We start from the raw sequence: 19,155 nt of genomic DNA on the forward strand, positions 1-19,155 counted from the left end.
CCACTTCCCAGTTCTCCGACCTCAGGGCATCATTTATTCTCAGGGAGTTCGCTTGTCCCCACAGGGGACAGTGTGCGCCTGTCACCTCACAGGTACTCTACGGAGCAAATAATATTTTTGTCAAAGGCTTTGTCCACTATGGGGAGAGCCTACCCACATGAGTCCTATTACCTGTGGGAGAGGAAAGCATGGGCTGAGGGGCCCGAGAGCTTTTTTTTTTTTTCCGCAGCGGGAACGGGCAGGAATAAAATCCCAGCCATCATTAAAATGTGCACATCTGTGTCTTCCAGGGTGGTGGGACTTGGCAGAACAAAAGTGCATTACTTTAAGTGGTGACTGGGTTCAAATCCTGCCTGCTCCCCTTCTGCTCTTGGACAAATCATTTCTTCCTGCCCATGAAGTGGGGCTGATGAAGGATCCAGGCTTTCTGGATTTGCTGTGATTCTGAAATGAGCTAATGTTTGAAAGCCCGTTATTAAACCCAGCGTAGGGCCTGAATAGGCGCTGCCGGTCGTGGCTGTCTCTCCGTGTCCGAGCAGGGCCGCCATTTGTCTAATCCGCCCTCCTCTCTGCTCTCTACTGGCAGGTCCGGGCTCTGTTTCCCTGTGAGAAGCCGCCGCGGCCCACCGAGATGTCCCGGCACCACAGCCGTTTCGAAAGAGATTACCGGGTGGGCTGGGACCGGCGCGAGTGGAGCGTCAACGGGACCCATGGGACCACGAGTATCTGCAGCGTCACCTCGGGGGCCGGCGGCGGCACAGCCAGCAGCCTCAGCGCCCGGCCAGGCCTCCTGCCGCTGCCCGTGGTGCCCTCCCGGCTGCCCACGCCCGCCACGGCCCCGGCTCCCTGCACCACCGGCAGCAGCGAGCCCATCACCAGCCTCGTGGCCAGCTCTGCCTCCGCGGTCACCACCAAGGTAAGACCAGGCGTCCTGCCTGGGCGTGAGACGGCCAGGGGGGACCCTGCTCACCGCAGACCTCCTGAGTCCATGACCCCAGACTTGGGGCCTCCCTGGAGTGACCTGTAATGGCGTCTCGGGGTTTCCATGGGCTTTATTTTCCTTGCGGTCTCTACCCAGGATTAATTATAGGGAGGCAACAGATGCTGAAACTGCTCGTGGTCTGTCTCCTCACCGATGCAATGTTATTAGTGAGTACGCTAGCAGCAGGACTCTGAGCTGGCAATGCAGGTTCCCCAGCCAGGAGCTCAGAGCCGAGCGAGTGTGCCCAGGGCATTCGCAGCTGGGGTTTGCCAGCGGACACTGACCAGCAGTCAGAGTCACGCGGGGTCACGAGCAGACCATCCGCATGCCGCTGTGCCAACTCCCCTCCCACCCCGTCTCCTCTGAGCCTCAGGCCTATCGTGCCGCTGAGAATCCCGAGGCTCAGGAGTCCTAAGAGCCTCTCCAAGAACCAGGGACCCAGTGCCGCCCGTGGCCACAGGGGCCTGAGCTCCGGGCTGCTCTGTCTTTTCTGAAAGAGCGGCCCCAGCCTCAGAAATGGCAGCAGAGGCTAGCTAGCCTGCGCACTCGACGGGGTGTGGGACTGAATGTCACTGAAGCTCTTGCCTGGCTGCGAGCCTGTGCTCCGGGCCCCTCGGCAGCCTGGTCTCTGGAGGGACAGCCGGTGGCCAAGGCAGGACCACCCGCCTCGTCCCACTCGTCCCTTGGCCGAGCAGGGGCTCCATGGGCAGCCTCCGCCTCCGCCAGCCAGTCACAGCCTCCTCCCAGCAGCCTTCGCAAGCCTGCGTGTGCGTGTGCGTGTGTGTGTGCACATGCGTGCATGCGTGAGTGTGTGTGTGTGTGTGTGTGTGTGTGTGTGTGTGTGTGTGTGTCTGGTCTTTTCTTTTCCTGCTTTTATAAAAGTTGCGGGATAAATGAAAGGCAGGAAGCCCCGGGCCCGCCATTGTGCAGTGGCTGCGGGGTGGAGCGGCACTCTCCAGGTGTGCTGTGCCTTTGTCTCTCTGTGATTTTCAAAACTCCCTTTCAGCCCGGCTTCCCATTAATAACCGAGAGTGCTGCTGGCCGCAGCACCGGCAGAGGCCGAGACAATGGAGCCATTGGAGGCCGGCTCGCGGCGCGCTGACATCTTGCCGCAGTGCCTTATTGATTTTATTTTCCTGTTATGAAAACACCACCCCACTGAGGCGGGGAGGGAAGGAATGTCGGACCAGAGAGGAGATGGAGGAGTATCTGGGCACGCTGCCCCCAGGCCAGCGAAACACATTCCTCCCCCGGTGCCAAGCCCCCAGCCTGCTCCAAATTGGTGACCTCTGCCCAGGGGACCCAGCTGCCGGCCCCACAAGCACATCTGGCAGGCACTCTGCAAGGCCAGCTGTTGGCCAGGTGGAGAGTGGGCTCCAAGCAGGAGGGAAGGCTGGACCCCGCAGGCACACTAGAAGGCTTCTGTGCCCTGGGCATGGGGCCTCTTGCGGATAGCATCAGGCTGCTCCTGGGGACAAGGGTTTGGTCTCTGCTGATCAAGGCCAGTGCTGCCAGCTCTCTGCTCCTCGTTTGTTCCAGGGAGGCTCAATATTCACCATCTCTGAATGGCCAAGCCCCAAACCACAGCTGCAGAGGAGGAGAGGAAGCAAACTCAGACAGAAAACAACAGCCTGGCAAAGACAGGGCCACGGGGCCAGGAGGGGAAGAGGGGGCGAAAGTTCAGGCCTGTGAGGACAGCCAGCTCCCTGGCATGTGAGGACAAGGAGCTACATTCCATCCCCTGTGTAACTGCAGCCGGGTTCCCACCTGCAGGGCCCTGTTTAGGTGCGATCGTGCCCCGGGAACTTCAGGGTGCTGGCGGGGATCGCGTGTGCAGAGGACATGGGCCGTCGGTGGCTTCTCTCCTGGGCACTGCTATTAGATGTGGCCTGCGGGCCCTCCTGACACTCTGGCCTGGCTGCTGCCCAACCAGAGGCCTGTCCCCTGGTCTTCATGTCTAACCTCATGCCAGGACCACAGCAAATGACAGGCAGGCCCAGCCCGAGATGTGGGCAGTTCCCCCGGCCAACCGGCCAGGTCTTCACTGAGCAGTCGAAGGCTGGCTCTTACCCTCAGAGAGTTCACAGGTCAAGGGTTTAAGGAGTCTGTGGCTGAAATGATGTGATCCAATGACAGGGTGCCTCTCCTTCTGGAATTACTGGGGACAGATTGCCTGGGTCACTTGCTTGCTTGCTGAGTGACCCTGGACAAGTCGCCCAACCTCTCTGAGCCTTGCTTCTTACAGTACGACAACAGATGGTGACCCCTCCTGCTAGGGTCGTTTGGAGGCTTGTGTGAATGGAAACACTGGTGCAGTGCTCAGAACAGAGCAGGACTGGAGGGTGGCAATTCTCCGTTGGTACTGAGGTCCCCTCTATCACCAGGTGTGGCCCATGGGACGAGACAGGATGGGTGTTCATTTCTAACCTCGCCAAGAGAGAGGGGTCAGTCTTCAGATGAGAAACAGGCACTGGGCCCAGCATTTGGGAGACGGAAACAGGAGGATTGTGGTTCAAGGACAGCCTCAGCTACTTAGTGAGGCCCTTTGCAACTCAGTGAGACTCTGTTTCAAAATAAAGAATAAAAAATAGGGCTGGGGATGTAGGTCAGAGGTAGGAAGCCCCTGGGTTCTACCTCCAGTACCAAAAAAAAAAAAAAAAAAAAAAAGGAAAGAAAAGAAAAAAAATAGGCTAGGATTCAAGGTGACCTAGGGACAAGAGAGAAAAAGATGGGCCGCCCAGCTCATGGGTCCCAAACTGAAGTGCTCAGCACACCTGGTAATCAATCAGGTAATAGAGGAAGCTATTGTTAATTATTATTATTATTATTACTATTACCAATTATTGCTATTCCCAGGGGTAAGGCCTTTTCCTCCATGGAAGTCCCAGCAGGTACACAGGCCTGAAAGCCCGCGCTCACAGAAGTGGGGCGAGGGGCAGAGGCTCCTGGCAGCCAGTGTGATCTCGCTGCCCCGGGGCCTGCTAAGACTGCTCGAAGGCACAGGCCCGGCTTCCTTGGTGACGCTCTCGTGCCACACCTGGGTCTCGGCCACCTCTAGAAATTCGAGGAAAGTACCCAAGGTTGTTTGGAGGAGTTTTGAAACTGGCTCAGGGGCAAGGGCACTGTCAGTGACTGGGCAAGGAACGGGTTGAATGTCTGAACGTCACCTGCTCTGGGGTTTCAGCGTCTGCGGGCTCCCTGAGCTGCCACCTTCTATCCCAACCCAGGGGCCACTGGGCACAGCCAAGGCTGAGGGCCCCAGCTCCAGAGCTGGGCTGGTGAAGTCTGGCCGAGCTCCCAGAGGCTGGTGAACCAGGGAATCCCAGTTCTTTCTGTCACGATTGCCCTCTGGCCTGAGTTGATTTTTCTCTTTCTTCATCTGTCTGTGGCCTAACGATTTCCTGCATGTTTCATGAAAGGCCACTGAACAAGGAGGGACTCCTGGGCTGCAGAGACACCAGGAGGGTCGAGCGCACTGCCCAGTTTCCCTTGCCCCAACTCGGATACGTCATTGTCCAACCTGCAGGACATGAGTTCCTGGAACCCACGAGGAGCTGAGGCCATCACATGGCCAGGGTCTAATTTTGCAGATCAGAATAGGGAGGCCCAGAGAAAATATAACTTGCCTACTTACCAAGGCCACCCAAGGAGTTCGAATCAGAACCAGCCTGGGCCAACTCTCACCACCCCGGGCTGCCTGGCAGCCTGTTCACCATGGTAACCATGACTGCAGCATTGTTATGGCAACTTTGTCATCTCTAGTCCACCCAGGGGACAGCAAACTCCAAATTTCAGGCCAGGAAATGGGTGCATTCCTCTCCTGCTATAGAAGGAGAAGTGGGGGGAGGCATGGGCGAGGAGTTACTGGGGATTGAACCTATGAGCATTCTACACGTACTAAACTATTTGATTTTTATACCTAAACCCTTTTTATTTTATTTTTTTTATCTTGAAATAGAACATCACTAAGTTTCCATGCTCAGGTCACAAAGTTGCGATCCTCCTGTTTTTCTGCCTCCCAGGTACTCGGGTTACAGGTGTGTACCACCATGCCAGGCTTAGGAGAGGAAATTTTAAGCAAAGATTATGTGGACACAGTTGTGCAGGGTGTGGTGGCACACACTTACAATCTCAGTATTTGGGAGGCTGAGACAGGAGGATCGCAGGTTCGAGGACAGCCTCCTCAACTAGGGAGACTCTCATCAACCTAGGAAGACACTGTTTCAAAACAAAACAAAACAAAAGGAGCCAAGTGTGGTGGCGCACACGTGTAATCCCAGCATTCGGGAGGCTGAGACAGGAGGATCGCATTCAAGGACAGCCTCAGCTACTTAGTGAGGCCCTTTGCAATTCAATTCAAAATAAAGAATAAAAAATAGTGCTGGGGGTGTAGCTCGGAAGTAGACTCCCCCTGGATTCAATCCCCAGTTCCGCAATAAATAAAAAATAATAAAAATGAATAAAAAGTTAAACTAAGCTGGGTTTGGCAGGCCATGCCTGTAATCCAAGTACTTGGGAGGCTGAGATAGGAGGATCACAAATTGGAGGCCAGTCTTGGCAGCTTAGTGTGACCCTTAGCAACTTAGACCTTGTTTCAAAGCAAAAAAATAAAAAAAATTTAAGAGGGCTGGGGATGTAGCTGCAAGATAGAATGCCCCAGGGTTCAACCCCCGGTAAATAAATAAATCCCCCAAATAAATATATAAATAAATATGTAAATAAATAAATAAAAAGTTAGGCTAGAGACTGAGTCTATCTAGGTATCTATACCATTAGGGGAAACCATCTCCGCAGGGTTTTGTGCAGGCAGGCCAAAGAAAGGCTCGCGGAGCAGTCCCTGGGGCCTCCTGAGGCGGCTGGAGGCGGCGCGGGGAGCAGGAGCGCCTTTGGTTCTGGGCCCTCCTCTGGCTCTCTGGGCTGCCGAGTCAGGGCCCAGCGAGCAGGTGCAGCTGAGAGGGGAAGGCAACTGCGGCCGGCCTGTTGCTGGGTGGAGCCGAGGCACCAGTGCTCTGCAGTAGCTGCGGCAGGAATTTAAATTGTTCTCAGCAACCCTGCTTGACAGATGAAACCAAACAGGGACGGCTTCATAAAACGCAGCTTCGTTCCTGAAAGCAGGGACTCTGCAGAGTCCTCGCAGATGCCTGTGAGATGTATGTGGGGCTGTTTTTTCTTTTTTTCTTTTCTTTTTTCTCTTCGTGGTCAGAAGCACTCAGGCTGAAACATTCCCGTCGTCCCTCAGAGCTGGGGGCCCTTGGAAATAAATCTGTCTGGAAAGCAGAGCGGTGCAGCCTGTGTCGGAGGCCAGAGAGAGGCAAGGGGCCCAGCCACCCTCCGGCTCCGTCCTCAGAGCAGCCAACACCGGGAGGCTGACATTTGTGAGCACTTGGGGGTGTCGGGTGGAGAGTTATCGTCACAGAGACGCCCTCCCCATGCACCCCAGCCTCTCGGGGAGCGCGCCTCTTGCAGGAGGTGACCTGGGACCTCCGTGAGGAGCCTGTGAATCGGTGTGAGGCCTGAGGTAGCCCCTCTGTCCTGTGGTTCTGGGGCTCATGAATGGATAAAGGCGCTTTTTGAACACACACCCCTTCCGCCCGTATTCACCGTATATCACCGTTCACATCAAAGGCTGCTGAGTGAGCCCAGTTGGGAGAATGACTCAAACCCCTTTCATAGTAAATTTCCAGACCACAAGTGATTTTTATCCAGAAAGCTGTGGCTTGCTCCGTGAACAAGTATTTGTGATTTCCCTTGTGATGAATTATCAGCCCCCAATAAAGCATTGAGAGGCGACCTGTGCGTGTTAGCACTGAGCTCCTGGCTTTTCACTGCACTTGAAGTTGCAGTTACACTTTGGATCGTATCTTCATTGACTTAAAACCCATCTGTCAGTCACAGAGTATGTACGAACATTGGAAAATGTCACATTTCTAAAGCACCCGTTTCCAAGCCTACGGTTTGGGGCGGGTAACCTGAATAGCTGGGACTTCAATTATTGATTAAAAGGGAGGAGAAGAGAGGGGAGAGAGTTATTTATTTTGCCACACTTTGCAAGAGATAAGTCACAGTCTGGATAAAAGGCAACTAAGAATTGCAAAGTAAAGATGTCAGAAGACATTGGTAACTGGGGCCAGCTGAGTGTATAAGTTAGCTTTGCTGTGTAACAATCGGGCCCAAATTTTGTGGTTTACAGTCATCACAGTTCAGAGTATTGGCTGATCCATTCTGGTCTGGATAGACCCAGATGATCTCTGCTGGGCTTACTCATCTGTCTGTGGTGAGCTGAAGGCCAACAAGTGGCCTGATGATTAGGGATAGCCTCCCTTGCACGTCTGTGGTTGGCAGGCAGTTGGCTCAGGTGCCTCGGTTCTTTCTGTGGCATCTGGGTAGCTCAAGCCCGTTCACCTGGTGGTCCACGGTTCCAGGGGCACCAAGAGAACAATGTCAGCCAGGCCTGGTGGCGTGTGCCTGTAATCCTTGTACTTGGGAGGCTGAGACAGGAGGATCACAGGTTCAAAACCAGTCTCAGCAACTTAGCAAGACTCTCATCAAATTAGAAAGACCCTGTTTCCAAATAAAAAATAAGACTGAATGTAGCTCAGATAAAACACTCCCAGGTTCAATCCCCAACACTACACACACACCAAAAAAATAAAAAAAATAAAAATGGTGGGGGATTTTCTAACCTTGGCTTGAGACTTGTTTGGTAAAATCCCATTGACCAAAGCAAGTGGCTAAGCCAAGCCAGATTCACGGAGTGGACAGAGACCCCACCTCTTGATAGGAGATGCTGTAGAACCAGATTGCAAAGGGGTGGGTCTCTAAGGATAGGAAAAATTAGGGTCATTTATAGAGTAGAGCCCCAGTGTTTCCAGCACATTTATTTAGACACAATTCTCCCCCCACCCCCAGCTTCTGACCAAGGCTCACATGGCCCAGGCAGAAAGGATAGAGTCACCCTATTAAACTCTGGCTACCCACTCTGGTGTAGGGAATCAACATGAGACAGTCCTGACTTAAACACCCCTGTGTTACACACACCCCATCTACACAAGACACCGTGTAGGGAGGTTTCCCAGACACCTGGCAGGGATTGTGTTCTAGGGAGCAGGCTTCCCAGCTGGCTCCTGGGACCTCCAAAGTGCACTAACCTTCCAAAATCCACTGTCCACCAGGACATGGCCCTGCAACCAAAGGGCTGCACTTGATCCTGTGACTGCCCCAGACCTGGAGGGACTGAGACACTACTGTCCTGACCCCAGGACATACACAAAGAGATATGCTGTCCTACAGAGTTAAAGTCAGAACCCACCCCCAAGGAGACCACCTTTGTAGACTTGGACCCCTGTGAAAATCCTCATGGTTGTGTGAATTCCCATGAGAAGACAGGCTTAGGAGCCTGGAATCAGGAGAGGGAGCCAGCGATGTGACGCATATGTTCAGTAGCTACAAATTCTGATGGTCTGATGCGTCCCTCTCCCTGATAGGATAAATCCCGTGCAGTTCCCAAAAAGCTCTCAGAAGGGCACCTTCTTAAATTAGATCAGGTTTTTCTGCAAACAACCTCATTCAAGATCAACATAAATCTATTTCTTATTCAGTTGTAATGGTTTTCCCTGTTTCATTTAATTACTTGTGTTGCAATTAAACAATTTTTTTCCATTGTAAAAAGGACAGTTTTTTAGCTGCATTATGGGTTAAATAGGCTTTGGAGAACTAGCCTGGAAATCTCATGACCATTTGTAATGTTGTTTTCTTATAGGGAAAGTATATTCCAAAATCTAAACAGTCAGATTATAAGTGAACTTTCAGAACCGAACCCATTTGTTAGGGGAAACTTTCTGTAATGCTAAAAATAACTTGGAAAGCCGGGCGTGGTGGCACACGCTTGCAATCCCAGCATTCGGGAGGCTGAGACCAGAGGATCGCAGTTCACAGACAGCCTCAGCTACTTAGTGGGGCTCTCTGCAACTCAGTGAGACACGGTTTCAAAATAAAGAATAAAAAATAGGGCAGGGGGTGTAGCTCGGAGGCCGAATGGACCTGGGTTCCACCCCCAGACCTGCAAAAAAATAATAATAATAATAACTTGGGAAATAAGTACAGAGAGAGAGAGAGAGAAAGAGAGAGAGAGAGAGAGAGAGAGAGAGAGAGAGAGAGAGAGAGAGAGAGATTCGTGTACTTCAGTATCATTCTTCTACTGTCTACCCCACAGAGTCTGCTTAACTTCAGCAAGCAAAATGCCTTCCAAACCCAGACGGATCCACCCCTGTTTCGATCATTCGCCTGGAATAGCTGACCAAACTGGCCTGTGCCCTCCCAAATCACATGACACTAGGAGACATTACAGAATTCCCCACAGAAAGGAGCTGGTATAATTTAGCAGATTATCAATCAGTTTCTATACTCCCCTTCCCTGTCCATAAATGAAGGTTTGGGAAAATTTCACCTGAAACTAGTAGCGGCATGTTTTATATTTTGTTGGTGTTGGTGTTGGTGTTGGTGTTGGTGTTGGTGGTAGGGTTTGTGTGTGTGTGTGTGTGTGTGTGTGTGTGTGTTACTAAGGATTGAAATAATCAGGGGCATTCTCCCTCCAAGCTACACTCCCAGCCCTATTTTATCTTTATTTTGAAACAGGATCTCTCTAGGTTGATGAGAGTCTCACTACTTGCTGAGGCTGTCCTAGAACCCACGATCTTCTTGTCTCAGCCTCCCAAGTATTGGAATTACACGCGTGAGCCACCATGCCCAGCAGGGGCATGTTAATATCCATTGTGGGTTTGCTTTTCTAGAACCCATTGGCCAGAAACTTCATTATTCTCTAGTAAAGAGCCCTGTGAATGCAGCAAAGCCTATGAGCAGGGCATCCATCCACACCCAGAGACTGTCCGTCTATGGGAAGAAAAGCCCTGCCTTCCCTCCTTTCCCCTCCTCTGCTTCCTGGAGCAGGTGGGTGAATCCTTGACCCTTCCTGCATCGGGGAAAGGGAGCTGCGGACCAAATAAGATGTACATGCAGGTAGCAGAAGGCCAGTCACCTGCGCCTCACTCTTGTGGCTTAACCTGCCGGCTGCTGGCTACTGGCTGCTGGCTACTGGCTGCTGGCTGCTGGCTGCCGTAAAGCCTTAGGGAACCATTCCTGTTGGCACCTAGACCTTTCCTGAAGGCTCAAGGTCTCCGGATGAGATCCTCCCACTTCTGTTTAGGTATCCGCCACCTCCCATGTTGAAGAAAAGCACACCCTAGTCCCAGCCGGAATTATGAGGGTTCTAAACTAGGTGTGGTGATCATATTGCCCTCACCGGTCATTGGTTTAGGGAAAGCCGTTCTGGCCAATGGATCTTGAGGGTTAATAAAAACCACTTGCATTGCACAGACAGATCTCAAGCGATACCCATGGACACCCCCTCCATCTCCCAGCCTTATCTGGCTTATCAAACTGCCAAGAGCGGCTGCAGTGGCCATCATGAGTCCCCTGCCCCGCCGTCCTTCATCCCAGCACTCGCTGCTGCCCACGAGGATTCTGCTGTCTGTGGCTTCCCTGAACACCAACACCAGTGACGAGCTTACTGCCGCCTCCCTCCTGTGTGTCCTTGGTCTGTTTTTATCCAAGGGAGATTCCCCCAGCACACTGGCTATCTAAACTATGAGGTCATTGGAGAGATGCACCCAGCACCTACACTAGCCAAACTGCAAGGCCCCAAACATATGCAGGGCCTGCCTTTTCAGTGGCCACTTGCTCTTTCTAGAATGTCCATCCCTTCTCCTGTCTGACCAGAGAAAACTCCTACTCATTTAGGAGTTTTCTACAACAGACAGCCTAAAGATTACAACGGACAACCTCAATATTACAGTTGCTTTTGTTTAGGGTAGAAATCGGTAGGTGTGGTGATACATGCCTGTCATCCTAGTACTTGGGAGGCTGAGACAAGAGGATCACAGGTCTGAGGCCAGTCTCAGCAACTTAGCAAGACCCTGTTTCAAAATAAAATAGGACTAGGGTATAGCTCAGAGGTAGCATACCCACGGATTCAATCTCCAGTATCATGCACACACCAAAAAATTAAAGGGCCATTATTTCTCTTATTCCCATAAGACTTTCATGGCCCTACTATAATAGATACAATATTATATGATATTTACCCAGCTATTCACTGGTCTCCTTACTGGGCAGAGAACTCCTTAAGTGTGAAGGGATGCCCAGCTTGTAGAGGTTCCCTATAGCCATTTGAGGACAGAATGAACGAATTTCTTACTGACGAATGAATGTGGACTTGGTCAGTTGGCTCTTGTTGGGTTAGGGAGGATGGATGCCTTGACCACATCCTCACCCATCTGCTAACCAAGGTAACATGGGGTAGAAACTGCAAGCAGTGAGCGGTTTCTGCGCTGTCCATGGTGAGAATCATGAAGGCCTGGGCTCACTGTTGGGACCCGCGTTCACGGCTGAGTTGAGGTTGGCAGTATGGGTTTTACATCATCAAAGTCGTTGCTTTATTTAGGTCCTGTGCCCCTTCCCATCTTCTGCCAAAGCATTTGGAGTCATAGCATCACAACCTTTTCCTTCAAATATTTGCATTTTCTCCAGATTTTTCTCCTACTTGCCTGTCATTCTCTGCAGGATTTTTTTTTTTGCATGAGTTGACTTTTTTTAAGGCACTCATGTGATAATTACTTTGTTCCAGACACTGTTCTAAGAACTTTGCCAGCACTTGCTTCTTAAATCCTTATTCTAACCCCCTGACGTCATATTATTCCCCTTACTTGAAAGATGAGATGAAGTATCTTGGCCAAGATCACTCAGCGGGGCTGGATCCACTGCTGGGCAGTCTTGCTCCAGCACCAGGCCACATAGCTCTGTAGAGACCCAGCCCAGAATAACCACGGGAAAATGCTTTGAATGAGTGCCTGGATGGACGAGCGTTCAAAAACCCCCTTTCCTCTATGCCAGCGACACCACCTAAAGATACGGCCAGAGGCTTCCTGCACAAGCAGTTTTGCTCATCAGCAGTTTGAAACAACCATGCCTATGAGGACCAAAATGAGGTGTAGGATTGTGTGGTCCAGCCCCATACCTCCTACGTACCCAGGTGCAGATCTCTTCAATTTCTGCCTGACTAGATGACATTTTGTCTTTAACATGCAATGCAGATGGGGTGGCACAGACACTGCTCAGGTGCAGGATGCCTGGGACTGCTGAGGCTTGGGGTCATCTCTCTCTTCTCTCTTCCCTCTCCTCTCCTCCTCTCCTCTCCTCTCCTCTCCTCTCCTCTCCTCTCCTCTCCTCTCCTCTCCTCTCCTCTCCTCTCCTCTCCTCTCCTCTCTCTCTCTCTCTCTCTCTCTCTCTCTCTCTCTCTCTCTCTCTCTCTCGTTTTGCTGCAAGATGTGGTGCAGGGCCAGTTGCCCTGCTTTCCTGGCCTCTTTTGAACCATTTGGCTGGGCTCCATCCCAAGGGCAGTCTACACAATCACAACTGTGCAGAGGTGTGGCTGGGGTGGCCTCAGAGGTGCTCAAGCTCCAGGGGGCGGCTCCTTTTCTCTCAGGGGCTCAAAGCTAATCAAGGAGGCGGGATGTAGCAGAACCTGTCAGGGTCAGAGCCACACTGGTTTACAGCTCTCTTCCCTGTGAACTCAGCACTACTTGGGGGAAGCAGGAAGAAGGAAAAAGTCCCTGTGTTTCCAGCTTTTCCCTCTCCAGCCCCCTCCTGACAAGGATCAGTAGGTTGGAGCCCAAGGCCCATCCATTGAGTGATCTCAAGGAAGAACACTCAAGCCCTCTGAAACTTGTTTTCCTGACCTCTAAGCTGGATAGAGGAATGCCCATTTCGCTGGGCTATTGTGAGGTATGACTGAAACTTCAGGCAAATGTACTTTATAAACATAAATGCCCTAATTCCTAGAGACATGATAGAGTCCAGAGATTATCTGAGTTGGGAATAAGAATTTATTGCTTAATGGGTAGACTTTTTGTTTAGGGTGATGAACCAGCTTTGGAAATAGTACTACTGATGGTTTCCTGATACAGTAAATCTGATCTATTTGTATGTTGAGAGAGAGAGAGAGAGGGAGAGAGAGAGAGAGAGAGAGAGAGAGAGAGAGAGAGAGAGAGAGAGAAGAGAAGAGGAGAGGAGAGGAGAGGAGAGGAGAGGAGAGGAGAGGAGAGGAGAGGAGAGGAGAGGAGAGGAGAGGAGAGGAGAATGGCGAATACACATGCTGTATGTATTTACCACAATAGAAAAACTAAAAATTGCTAGGCATGGTAGGGCACATCTGTAATCCCAGCACATGGGAGGCTGAGACAGAAGGAGCTCGGGTTCTCGGATGGCCTCAGCAACTTAGTAAGACCCTCAGCAACCTTGCAAAACCCTATTTCAAAAACAAAACAAAAAGCTGGGCATGGTGACCCACGCTTGTAATCCCAGCATTTGGGAGGCTGAGACCCAAGGATCATGGTTTACAGACAGCCTCAGCTACTTAGTGAGGCCCTCTGCAACTCAGTGAGACCCTGTTTCAAAATAAAGCATAAAAAATAGGACTGGGGGTGTAGCTCAGAGGTAGAATGCCCCTGGGTTCCATACCCAGTACTGAAAAAGAGAAAATCTAGTCATGGTGGCACACACTTGTAATCCCCATACTTGGGAGGTGAGACAGGAGGATCTGGGTTCGCGGCCAGCCTTAGCCACTTAGTGAGGTCCTCTGCAATTTAGTGAGACCCTGTTTCAAAGTAAAGAATAAAAAATCAGGCTGCAGGTGTAGCTCTGAGGTAGAATATCCCTGGATTCAATCCCCAGCCCACAAATAATAAAGAAAGAAGAAAAGAAAGAAAGAAAGAAAGAAAGAAAGAAAGAAAGAAAGAAAGAAAGAAAGAAAGAAAGAAAGAGAGAAAGAAAGGCGGGCTGGGGGTATGGCACAGAAGTAGAATGTCCCTGTATTCAATCTTCAATCCCACTAGATAAATAGATGATAAATAATAGAAAGATGATAGATAGATAGATAGATAGATAGAAAATAGATGAACTTATTCAAGAAAAATAAAAATTGAAAATACATTTCAAAATAAGTATCACATGCTAGTAAAAGAGAGGAGTAATATCTGTGTAAATTTAGGGAGAGTTGATGCATCAGGAGACGTCCTCTACTAAGAGGCATGGCAGCACTGATCACAGTGACGGGAGCCAGACGATGCACTCCGTGCCGACGTACAAGTGCCTGATGGGAATGTGGGAAGATGGCCCAGCCCCAGGAGAGCGTCCTGGGTAATTGTGGGGTCAGTGTCGCTGAGGAAGTCCTGATGTGACTTACAGTCTGCTGGTCTGGAGAGAAAGGCCGGTGGTTCTCCCATTTCCTCTCCAACCACGGCAGCTGCACCAGGCACCGGGCTGCCCAGGCACAAGGCCACTGCCAAGGACAGCCAGAGACCCTGGGCAAGGGGAGGGTTCCGGTAGATGCTGAAGCACCTGGGGCCCTATTTGTGATCACCTAACTGTGGGCCTCCCTTGAATTTGTTACAAATTCAAGAACTTGGCGTAGAGCAAAGAGTTGGCTACCCCCAAGGGAAAGCTAGAGAGAGAGTAGGAGAGGACGCAGCATGCCCATCCTGCAGGTCTGGGCAGAGCGGGTGAACCTCCTCCTAGCCTCCCAGGAACACAGTAACCCCGAGTCTCAGCACCTTCCTAGCAAGCAGGTGAGAACTGCGGGCCAGCCAAGACCCCAGCTGTACCTGCGAGCTCGCTGCCAGCAATTCACATCCCGGCCATTGTCACCACGGGCTGGCTGCGGTTTTCTGTATTTTTGCCTGATAACCCAGTCCCTCTGCACGGCCAACAAGGGGCCATCTGGCTGTGCACGTGGGCTTGGGATGTCCTCCAGATATTGCTAGAAACAGGGAGGCGCAGGTCTGCCTCCCTCGGGGTGGAAATCACCTCTGCTTTCCACTCCGAAAGCAGTTGAGTGTGATTCTGAGAAGAAAACAACAGAGGAAGGAAGACACCCGGTCCGTGGCTCTAGAATCCTGACCGCTGCCCAGCGCAGGAGCCTCGACCCCAGCCAGGGGCGACCGGCAGAAGGACAGGCTCCCTGGGCCACCGCGGCCTCTTCCGTCAGAAAGATGCTGAGGGCGTGATTTTTATTCCCTCGCCATATTAGGCTGAGGAGATGATATTGGGCAAAATATATTTTACCAATAATTCATATTAATGGGAATTCAATAGTGGCAACTTGTCATCCACTGAGATTAGAAGGGAATATTGTGAGGATTGTGTTAGAAAGGCATTAAAACGGCGTTATGAATTAGATTCTCTCGTACCACATCGTGTTCCTTGTAAATAATTGAGGAAGAAGCCGGAGCTCGGGCTTTGGGATTATCCATTTCTTGAGAGCCCAGCAGTTCGCTCACCAGGCTGATGGGTCCCGTTGATTTGACATGGCCACGGGGAAGGTCCACACCTGGCGGGTCTGGAAGCTCCGTAAAATGAGCGTTACGCTTCCTCCCAGCACAGATGAGTAACTGCACGTCCGAGTCTGCACTGCGTGCTTTCCTGGTAAAACCTCCCCAAGCCCTGACCTCCCACTCCTGGAACTTTGGCTTCACGGTGGGAGCCCAGGTGAGCTGGTGACACGTCCCTCCACTGCACACACTCACCTCCGGTCTCTTTGGTGGCCAAGACTTGAGCACCAGGGCCAAGCACCTGCAGCTCTGTCCCTGTCCTGCAGGGCTTTGCCACCCCCCAGCTCAGATCCTCCAGGCTCCGGGCAGATGTGAAGGTAGACAGGTGCTTCAAAGGATGCCCCGTGGCTCCCTCCCCTTGAGGGCAGACCCTGGGGTCACCACGTGGTCCCCCGTTAAAGATACACAGAGCTACCTGGCTGGAGCTGGGTTCTGGCTTTTGTTACAAATTCAAGAACTTGGCGTAGAGCAAAGAGTTGGCTACCCCCAAGGGAAAGCTAGAGGGAGAGTAGGAGAGGACGCAGCATGCCCATCCTGCAGGTGTGGGCAGAGCGGGTGAACCTCCTCCTAGCTATAGCTTCAACTTCAGAATCCCCCCCGCCCTGCATCCGGCCCTGCTCATCTAAGAGCTCGGGCCAGGGGGCTGAAGAAGTGCTCCTGAGCACTGCCAACTTCAGGGGCTGTTCTGAAGCCCTTGGTAACTGGTGTGAGTCCCCCTTGTCATTTGGGCGTGTCTGCTCCAGGATTTCCATCTCACTTCTGTCCCAGGGCATTCGTAAAAGTGACAGGAAGAGGCTGCTGCCATCGGAAATGCAGTCAGGGGTAAGAGGTATCTCGACTCCATCAGGGTGAAATGAGCAGTTGGTTAGCCAGCCACAGTAATCAATCCCAGTTGCACGCCAGATATAACAGCACTAAACACATCTCTTAGCCAGTAAAGTGATGGGACTAGAAGCCCAGACTCGCCGGAAGACGCAGGTTTGAATCCCGACTCTTCGACTTCCTAGCTCTGTGATCTTCAGCCAGTTACTTACCCTCTCAGAGCCTCAGTTTCCTGTTCTCTAAAACGGGATTATAATGCTGTGAGTTTCGTTGAGTTGTGGGGGAGATTAAATGAATTAATAAACAGAGCATTCGCCGCCGCATCTGACGTGTAGGATGCGCTTTGTAAGCGTGATCTGTTTTCGTTGCTGCCGTGCCCTTCCTTGTGTGGCCTTCTCCCCTTCCACTTGTCCGTGTCCCTCTCCAATGTGGATCCTTGAGACAAAAGACCTTGTCTTCTTGGGTTTTAAATTGCTAGCCCCTCACGCTCGCCGGTTATGTGTTCGGTAAATGTGTGTTGAATTATCAAATTGAATTGTGGGTAGAAGGTGTAGTCATGGAAATCCACTTGCTTCACTAAAAAAAAATAAATAAAAAAATAGCTGTGCACTTTTGAAAATCATATTCCGCTTTTCCACGGCGGCCTGTTCTCATTTCAGAGCAGCTCCGTGTCTGCCTCTGGTTCTTCGCGTGGCATCGCAGGAAGAGTAGTCGAATTGTCTACAAACAAATTAAATCTATATTGAAATGCACGTAGCACCTCACTGAGCAGAGGAATACCCAGGTAGGCATTTTGCAGAGCTGTGCTGCCATGAAATGAGAAATCTACTCTTCTCGCCATCTCAAATCCAGAAGCCATGCCCTGGATGGTCCCGGGCTCCGACCCACATTCTGTTCGCTGGTGGTTGTGGTTACACTTGTGTTTTTGTTGTTATTGTTCGTTTCTCGTTTTGTTTTGCAAACCCTTTGCGGAGGGCCAGGTGCTGTGCCCAGAGCTTTGCACATTTCGCCTGAGTTTTTACAACAAACCCCTGTGGCAAGTCTACAAGGGCCTGTGTTTGCAGATGAGGAAACTGAGTCTCGGAAAGCTGGAGGAACTTCTTCGGCTCTCTAGCTCGTAAGGGGCAGAAAATGGGATCCGAAGTCAGACTCAAAATCAGACTCAATTCCTTCAAAGCCCAGGCCCCTAGCTCCCAATTCTTATCCCTGAATGGCTTTTCTTCACATCTGCCAGGCGCCTCCAGTGTAAAATGCCCAGAACCAAGCTCTGTAGCCTCAGCCCTGAACTTGCCCCTCCCTGCTCACTGGCTCAGGCTCCAGGTCCACATCCACCCAGCTGTGCAGCCCCAGGTGCCCGGCCACCTTGACTCCTCCCTCTCCTCGCCATCGTCCTCGCTGCCCATCAGCCATCAGAGGCCCACCTCGGGGAGGACACCTCCATGTCCGCTGGACTGTCACGGACCAGGACCTTGCTGTATCTCACCTAGCGGACAGAGACAGCTCCCTGCTGGGCTTCCTGCCTCCCCTCTGTCCACTCCCTCAACCCAAAAAGATGAAATGTCAACCCCCAGCCCTGCACCCCACTGGGCAAGGCAGAGAGTAAACTTCAAGGAATGTGGGCCTTAAGAACAGGCCTCGCATGCTTGTAATCCCAGCCTTTGGGAGGCTGAGACTGGAGGATCGCGGTTCATAGACGGCCTCAGCTACTACTTAATGGAGCCCTTTGCAATCATTGAGACCCTGTTTCAAAGTAAAGAATAAAAAACAGGGCTGGGGATGTAGCTCGGAGGTCGAATGCTGCTGGGTCCCATCCCCAGTACCACAAAAAAAAAAAAAAAAGAAAGAACAAGCCTCCGGCTTGTAGCATTGCTAATTTGCTTGATATTCCGTGGCCTCATTTTTCTTACCTGTGAAGAAATAATAGCAATCATACTGCCTCACAAAAGTTATATCTGAGTTAAGGAAATTCCAGGTTAAAACACACACACACACACACACACACACACACACACGCAGCAGAATTTTTGGGAAAACAATGAGAGCCCACAGAATGCTGGTGATGGTGGCGACAGTGTTTGAAATACACGTTACGTCTTAAGGATACAGTTCTGTGAGAAATGGACTCAGATCTGAGAAAATAGAAGGCCGGCATTTGAACGATGAGGTCTCACTGGTTTCTCCAGAGGCCTCCTGCGTCACGGCGCAGCCTGGTCCACCCTGGCCTTTAGGGCACCGGGTCAGGCCTCCCTTCTAGCCCCCGCCACCCTGCCCACGCCGCCGTCTCTCCGCCAGCCTGTGCAGTGATGGGGTTCTCTTTTGTTTACTTACTCAACCGATATGCGTGTTTTGCTGCTGTCCATCAGAGGCCCCCCCACCCCGCTGCCCTGGCTTTGGGTTGCTTTTCTGGGAAGGCCACTTTCCCGTTGGAGAGTGACCCTGTTGGTGAGGAAGGGTGAGCCCGTTTGTTGGCAGTGACTACAGTCGCCTCCGGTGCCGCTGGGATCTCAGAGCCCTTTCTGAGTATCAACGTTCACCTTCTGAGCTCTGCCTTTGAGAAACTCATTAAGTAGATGGAGTTCTGATCGCCTTTAGGGCAGCTTCTCCTCCAGCAGAGTCCAGCCCTCTGGCTGCTGCCTGGGCTGGGCTGCCCTCTGGTACCACACCGCGGTGCGGAGCCTTGCCCAGGGGCAGCCCGGCTTCCTCCAGCCTCCCTCCTCCCGACTCCAGGAGCTTGCTCATCAGGGCGGGCCACAAAAACAAGGAAGAAAAATCTTTTTAGACTAGAAAAACAGGGCTGCTGCTGTTTTATGGTGAGGTGGTTTATGGTTTTCAAACATTTTAATTAGTTTCATTTTTTAATATAAATGCACCCTGATGTTTTGTGCAGGAAGGGCACCGTTCTTAAAATCT

The 19,155-nt window shown here is 51.5% G+C and overlaps 1 protein-coding gene across 1 annotated transcript in view; it reads left to right on the forward strand.

The window, feature by feature from the left end:
* Window positions 1–631: 631 nt before the first annotated feature.
* KLHL29 (kelch like family member 29) overlaps window positions 632–19,155 on the forward strand; it is a gene marked incomplete at both ends in the record, with an annotated part of 137,798 nt that continues 119,274 nt past the window's right edge. The window contains one exon of the mRNA XM_080711918.1: window positions 632–916. Coding sequence (XP_080568044.1) covers window positions 632–916 — 285 coding nt within the window. The remainder of the gene's footprint in view (window positions 917–19,155) is intronic.

Source organism: Muscardinus avellanarius, assembly GCF_963383645.1.
Source record: "Muscardinus avellanarius genome assembly, chromosome: 15".
NCBI classification, from domain to species: Eukaryota; Metazoa; Chordata; class Mammalia; order Rodentia; family Gliridae; genus Muscardinus; species Muscardinus avellanarius.